The sequence below is a fragment of the Aspergillus pseudonomiae genome, assembly GCF_009193645.1.
Source record: "Aspergillus pseudonomiae strain CBS 119388 unplaced genomic scaffold BDV37scaffold_228, whole genome shotgun sequence".
Classification (NCBI taxonomy): Eukaryota; Fungi; Ascomycota; class Eurotiomycetes; order Eurotiales; family Aspergillaceae; genus Aspergillus; species Aspergillus pseudonomiae.
In genome coordinates this window covers 4,677-11,101 of record NW_022476220.1, presented here as the reverse complement: position 1 = coordinate 11,101, position 6,425 = coordinate 4,677, and the positions used below count along the sequence as shown (strand labels likewise).

The window sequence follows — 6,425 nt, the reverse complement described above, 5'->3', positions numbered from 1 at the left end:
CATCAAAAACGACCAATCCCAGACCGCGGCCGCCTGTTGCGCCCTCGATGCGACTTACCGATGGTGTCTAAGCGGCACCCCGGTCATGAACAACCTGCGGGAGCTGTATTCGCTGCTGAAGTTCCTCCGAGTCCAACCATATGCCAGCCGCCAAAGTTTTGCCACGGTGGGTCGTGCCGAAGATCGGGCCCTTAGGTCCGGTTTGTCTGGCTGAATCTCTGTATCGCTCCACCACGCTTCGGACGAGCTAACCGTCCAAACCAGGCCTTTCAACAGCCATTGCAGACTCGCGGGAGTCCCCAACGAGCGGCAGCCACCGCTCGGCTCCGAAGGTTGATGGACACGATCATGCTGCGGCGGACCAAGACGTCCACCATCCAGGGTCAGCCCATCCTGCAACTGCCCGTCAGAACCACGGAGATCGTGTATGTGACCTTTACCGAGCCGGAGCGCGAGCTGTATACCGCCCTGGAATGCCACACGCGGCTGCAGTTTAACCACTATTTGAGCGGCGGCAACCCTAGTCGCAACGTGTCCCGTATGCTGGGTCTGCTGCAGCGCCTGCGGCAAGCCTGCTGCCATCCCTTCCTGGTCTCCGATTTCATCTCGGACACCCGGGATGCGTCGGGGAATGACGGGCACCGGGCGGCAAACGCCATGCGATTCTCTCCGGCGGTGGTCCAACGGCTGCGGGACAATGAAAGAGAGAACGGACGCGAGTTTGAATGTCCGATCTGCTACGACACCGTCGACAACCACATCATTTTCTTTCCTTGCGGTCATAGTGTCTGCGTGAAATGCTTTGCCCGGATCTTCCCCCAGGTTCCGACGGCCCGCCCCAGGGTCGAAGGAAACCCGCCGATGTGTTGTCCAAGCTGCCGGGTGGTCATTGACCCAAGCAAGGCGACCGACCACACGGCATTTGCCAAACAGCACTACCCCACGCCGCCGGGCGATGTCGGCACGGAGAGCCTGTCCACGGTCCTTGAGAACCTCCGGGGCCGGGTCGAGGATGACTGCGACGACGGCCAGGACCTCATGCTCGGAATACCGGCAGGAGCCGACCACGCTTATCCTCCCGTGCAGTTCCATATGAACCCGACGCCGACCATCCATGCGCCCAAGCGAAGCTTCACGCGGCTGAGACAGCGAGCGCTAACCAGCCCCGCGGCGAAGCAGAAGTATCACCAAATTTTGGCGGAGACCTGGATCAGTAGCTCCAAGATCGATAGGGCGTTGGAGATCGTGCGCGACATTGTAGCCCGCGGGGAACCCGGTGGGGAGCGCGAGAAGGTCGTCATCTTCAGCCAGTTCACTTCCATGCTCGATCTGATCGAGGTCCCCCTCGGCCGACATGGCTGGGCGTTCCGGCGCTACGACGGCACCATGAAGCCGGCCGACCGGCACGCGGCGACCGTCCACTTCGCGACCGACCCCGACTGTCTGATTCTCCTGGTCTCCATGAAGGCCGGCAACTCAGGGCTGAACCTCACGGCCGCCTCGCAAGTGATCATCCTGGACCCGTTCTGGAACCCGTACATCGAGGACCAAGCGGTGGGGCGCGTCCATCGCATCGGACAGCGACGGCCGGTGCACGTTCACCGCATCCTGGTTTCCAACACGGTGGAGGATCGGATCCTCGACTTCCAGGACAGAAAGCGCCAACTCATTGAGGGCATCATCGACGAGAGAACCCACGGGGAGCCTAGCCGGCTGGAGAGCACTGATTTCGCGTATCTCTTTGTAAGTAGCGGAGACCTCTTTGTCTCTTCAAGGGGGGGGGAGAAAGATTGCTAAGCTAATTTTGGGGTATGCATCACTTAGGGTTTGCCATGATCAACAGGATGACAATTCTATTCAGATAAATGGCCAGACACAACCAGGTCCAAAGTCACGAGTAGACGGACTTAAAAGCCGGCACCATCAAGCGCCGTTCCGTGCCGGCTCCAATCAAACAGACCAAACAAGCTTGGCGGTCAGCAGTGCGCTGGGAAGTGCAAAAAAGATATCCTTACACCACGTCACGGGCCTCCTCGTTCATTATTTGTAATGGGGTCCCTGCGGTTTAATGGAGATAACTTCCGGAATAATGCCGGGTGGTTGCTGGAGCGGATTTTCCCTGGGCAGCACGCAACAGCCACACAAAAGCCCAAGTTACAACTGGGACGGTTCAGAAATTGGAACTTCTGGAGGCCTACATGTGCAAGTAGTGAGGTAGGATAACCGTGTCTTCTTCAGCAATCTCTCCTACTCTCTGGTTGCTCTTCCTCAACGATAATTACTGTCTTAGTAATAAATTCGAAGCTTGGCAACCTCCTATATAACAGCCCCTTAAATAAAAATCCAATAGCAGCCTGGGACCACCTTTATTGGTCTGGCTAGCTTCCACACTAGGCAATTCATTGTAAATATATAGTGCTTTACTGCGTTCTGATGTCCTTCTTTTCTGCTTCGCCCCAATGGCTCGCTATGTGTTAAGTCATTAACATTACTTTTAGCTGTATCTTAGGCATTATTATTGAGGGGTCTAGAAGTTTGTTTATCGCTAGACAATTCTATTAAAAGAATTTGAAGTATCTCTTGTTATTGTGATGTCTAAGCTATAAAAAGTGCTAGTTTATAGGGAATACAGGTAGCTGCTGGACTGGTAGTTGTGGTCACTCACCCAAAGCTTACGTTAGCTCACAAGCAATGCTTAATAAGCGGCCCAAGGGGTAACAACAGGTTATTTATTAGACTCAAGCCCAACATTGATACCCCTGACATTGTCGTCTTTTGCATGTCAGGCACATCGTTGTTATGCTCACTATTTCTTGCCCTTTCAATTGAGAACCCAGCCTATCTTCTGGCTCTAAATGTGGAACCTACTTAGGGGCACTAGGTCACTTCTATTCCCGCATGGCCAGTCGGCCACAGCAGTACCCGATGAGGTGAGACAAGACCAGAAACGACGCGCCTTAATTGGGCTTTTACTAAGAATTTTAGGAGGAATTATTGTCGCTAGATCTTGAAGAAAATGACTTCCTGTATCGTATAAGAAGAAATTCTCGGATCGTATATGTTTCCGTGCTTGATGGAAACATTCTCCCGCCTGATTGCAGGACAGATAGCTACCGGGTCCTTTCGAAGCTACGAAAAATACCGAGGTGGGAGGAGGACTGGGAAACACTTACCATTCGAAGAAGTTCTCAGGGCATTGAGAGCAGTCCAAACGAATTTTTGCCCCACGGACTAGACGTCGAACAGGTTAATATCCCCGGCGCCATTTTTGTCAACCTTCTAGATTTGACAACGGTTTCTCGGATCAGCGATCGTATCTCTTGTGTAAAACTCGGTACGGAGTCGTGGATACTAAAGGTTGCACGATTTAAACATGAAATTCCGGCCTTGCAGCAAGAAGTTTCAGTATATGCTAGTCTGACATTGTCTGGCTTCCCACATGCACCGAAATTCATTGGCTTTGTCTACGAGGGAACAGAGGCTCGCATAGTTGGCATATTAATGGAGTCAATTACGGGTAAAACCCCAGAGATTCAGAATCTCAGAGATTGCACGGAAGCTGTCCGCCGCTTGCATGCAGAAGGAATCGTTCATGGGGACCTCAATAAGTACAACTTCTTGATAACAAAAGACGGTGCAAAGGTTTTTGACTTTGAAAACTCCATTGTTCAAGAAACGGTGGACCCGGAAACAGCTGAGAGTGAGATGGAAACCCTTGCAATCAAATTGAAAGACGAATCCGGCATCGGCAAGCGTTAAGTTCCTGGTCTGGTTACTCATAGCGCGCTTCTATGGGTAATAGAGACCTACTCGTCGGGCCTTTCAAGCGCTCTGCAGACATGACCGGCATCTATGGGTTGAAACTTTGACTTCTTTATACTGTAACTGTGTGCTCGAGCACCTCAACCCCTCATTGTTCGCATGCTTCTCACATTTCACAAATTGGCCATCCTTCGAATGCCCGCAGGCATAGCGTACTTGCTCCTGAGTGCAAACATGATATGGCATTGTATAGTTTCTATGACACGGTCAATATTGATACAATAGCAGCGGAGGGTGCCTTACCTAAAGTGAGTACCTTGATTTGGTTGACTAGACGGGAAATGTAGTACAGCTGCAAATGCCAAGGAGTTGCTAATATATATGTATTTTCATGGGCCTTAGGGTCCAGTATTTATATCTCGTGTTGACATTCTACGACAGTTATGACACAGTAAATAACGCACCATCAATTTGGTGGGGAAGACTCCTGGAGGGGATTTTCTATCCAGCGCCAAAACAACTTCCTTTCATTCGCTGTCACCCCTTACAAACGTGTAGAAATGTCACACGGACGCTCATTCGTAACTTATCAGTCCAATGCATCGCGCCGATGGGCGCTAACGCGGAGACCTGTAGGATTTGGAGTAACTTCCTTAGGCACAACGAGACTGGGATGTTGCGAGTGAGATGGCGTCAAACAGCAAGGAAAGGAGACAAGGCTTGATCTTCTGCACCTGGCCTTGTCTGTTGGCGAACTTACATGACACATAGCTCTGGCCTCCTTCCAGCAAACAGGAATGACACCTCGCGCAGAGACAGATGCCCCTGTAGATACACACTATACGAGTAAGCCGGTATTAACAGACAGAAATCTATACAAGAAAAAAAGGCTCCGCAGTCAATCTATTACCACAATAAAATCACGAATGCAAAGCGACACAGACCCTCGTCCAAGTTCAAAATGGGGTGCAGCTGGGCTCTGGCATTGGCCAATCACCACATGAATCATGCCGCCCGGACCTTCTATTGCGTTAATTGGTCCGCTGGCCATTGATACTGGGACTTTGGTCGTTTCGGTGCTACCAAATCGAAGCCTTATGTTCCTTTCCTGTGTTTCATAATGCCTGCTAGCACATGGTCATAGCCATCTCGCCCAGTCATTCCCACTGTTTCTCGCCTATTTTTATCGTCCACTGGCCTGCACCTTAGAATGCCGAGAAAAAGCGGAAAGTTGCTGGCTCCCCAATCTGCTTGGAGTACAGCAGTTGTAAGAGAGGGGAAGTGTTGTCCATGGAGGTCCGTCAAACTCAATCCTGCATAAGTTCATCGGGGCATCTCATCCTCTCATCCCCGGTATAGGCATGCTTGGTCTCCGCGAGCATGTCCTATCTCAGCAACTGAGCGCAATCTTGTCCCGTTCAGTGTCAAAGCAATCAACCATACAAACCTTAGATTGTCGGGCCGTAAGGGATTTTACACAGGTTATGCTCTGGGCTAAGAAGCAACGAAGAGTTCACTTGTATCCATTAAAAGATGTGAGGAATAATAGTAACTCCCAGCCGCCGTCCTTTGATTGGGCATTGAGCTTTTCTACTAGTCGCCTCGATAACTCGTATAGGTAGAAAAGCACTAACCGCTGACACACCATGAGCCCATACCCGAATTAGTGTAGAGGTATGTGGAGTCTGCCCTCCTTCAACATGTGCTTGACAATATCAATGAATCTACACTACGTGCTACTATTTCAACTGATCTCCAACAGTGTGCTGAGAGCAACGACCACATTCGACTAATACTGCTGTGACGCCCGAGATTATAGGACAAGACAGAAGGGAACAAGCGAAAAAAAAAAGATTGGAATAGTAACGAGGAGCAAGGTGCTGTAATTTACAAACACATCTTTAAATTGATTTCACCTGCTCCTGCCTACATCCTCTGTCGCTTAGCTCTGTCCTGCGTGCCATCCGAATTGTCGGTCACAACCAACTGGGGGAGATTCGTCGTCAGCGCGCACTTGGTTGAAAATTCTCCAATAATCCGGGAGACCGTGGCGGCAATATGTTGTGCGCCATCCGCGAGAACGCTGTCACCATGCCGAGGAGTAGAATCCGCTGGAGGACTAGCATCGCCTACATCCGCCGACCTGGCTGCCGCTATGCCATCCGCGGCTGGAACACCAGAGACGCCGGTTTCGTTCTCCGCACATTCCAGCAGCTCGTCCGAGGCCGACACCATTCGCAGGTCGGAAAGCGTGTCATCGATCCACTGTGGGTCGGTGCGGCCCGGGGCGGCGAGGAGGAGAACCGATCGCTCGCCACGCTGCCCCGGATCCGGCAGAGAGACCGGCCGCAGCGCCACCGCATACCCTTGCTTGAGGAGAAGACCCATGGTGCGAGCCAGCGAGCCCCACGACTGGTCTGTCAAGATCGACCGGGACATCGTCAGCACGATGAAGTCCGGACTCAGCCCTGGAGACTGCGCCGCGAGCTCACACTGTTGGAGCGGACTCAGTGTCTCCCCGGAGAGACTGTTGATGCCATCAAAGCCCGAGGAGCTAGGGTCGAGCCACCCGGCGGCTGATTTAGCGAAAGACCCCTCGCCACTAATGGTCACAATGCGGGGTACATCGCGCCCTCTGTCATCCGGTTGCGTGGACAGGTCGT

General features: G+C 52.0%; 4 protein-coding genes across 4 annotated transcripts in view; 2 read left to right on the top strand and 2 right to left on the bottom strand.

Annotated features, from left to right (window-relative positions):
• BDV37DRAFT_90834 (P-loop containing nucleoside triphosphate hydrolase protein) lies at positions 1 to 1,943 on the top strand. The gene has a single exon (XM_032091422.1). It carries the CDS (start codon positions 337 to 339, stop codon positions 1,795 to 1,797), a length of 1,461 nt encoding a protein of 486 aa, XP_031934180.1. The 5' UTR covers positions 1 to 336; the 3' UTR covers positions 1,798 to 1,943.
• An 853-nt stretch (positions 1,944 to 2,796) lies between these two features.
• Positions 2,797 to 3,956, top strand: BDV37DRAFT_90820 (uncharacterized protein). Its single transcript, XM_032091421.1, has 2 exons — positions 2,797 to 2,930; positions 2,986 to 3,956. The coding sequence occupies exons 1-2, from the start codon at positions 2,856 to 2,858 to the stop codon at positions 3,757 to 3,759; spliced, it is 849 nt and encodes a 282-aa protein (XP_031934179.1). The 5' UTR covers positions 2,797 to 2,855; the 3' UTR covers positions 3,760 to 3,956.
• Positions 3,620 to 4,125, bottom strand: BDV37DRAFT_267208 (uncharacterized protein). The gene has a single exon (XM_032084005.1). The coding sequence runs from the start codon at positions 4,006 to 4,008 to the stop codon at positions 3,823 to 3,825; it is 186 nt and encodes a 61-aa protein (XP_031934178.1). The 5' UTR covers positions 4,009 to 4,125; the 3' UTR covers positions 3,620 to 3,822.
• Positions 4,126 to 5,528: 1,403 nt separating this feature from the next.
• Positions 5,529 to 6,425, bottom strand: part of BDV37DRAFT_267207 (uncharacterized protein) — a 1,916-nt gene continuing 1,019 nt past the window's right edge. Inside the window, exon 4 of the mRNA XM_032084004.1 lies at positions 5,529 to 6,412. Within this exon, the coding sequence (XP_031934177.1) occupies positions 5,689 to 6,412 (724 nt within the window). The 3' untranslated portion in view covers positions 5,529 to 5,688. The remainder of the gene's footprint in view (positions 6,413 to 6,425) is intronic.

Coding starts and splice junctions, on each gene's coding strand:
- BDV37DRAFT_90834 (XM_032091422.1), top strand. CDS start 337: ATGGACACGATCATGCTGCGGCGGACCAAGACGTCCACCATCCAGGGT.
- BDV37DRAFT_90820 (XM_032091421.1), top strand. CDS start 2,856: ATGTGGAACCTACTTAGGGGCACTAGGTCACTTCTATTCCCGCATGGC. Junction 2,931..2,985: donor CCACAGCAGTACCCGATGAG/GTGAGACAAGAC, acceptor TAAGAATTTTAG/GAGGAATTATTGTCGCTAGA.
- BDV37DRAFT_267208 (XM_032084005.1), bottom strand. CDS start 4,008: ATGCCATATCATGTTTGCACTCAGGAGCAAGTACGCTATGCCTGCGGG.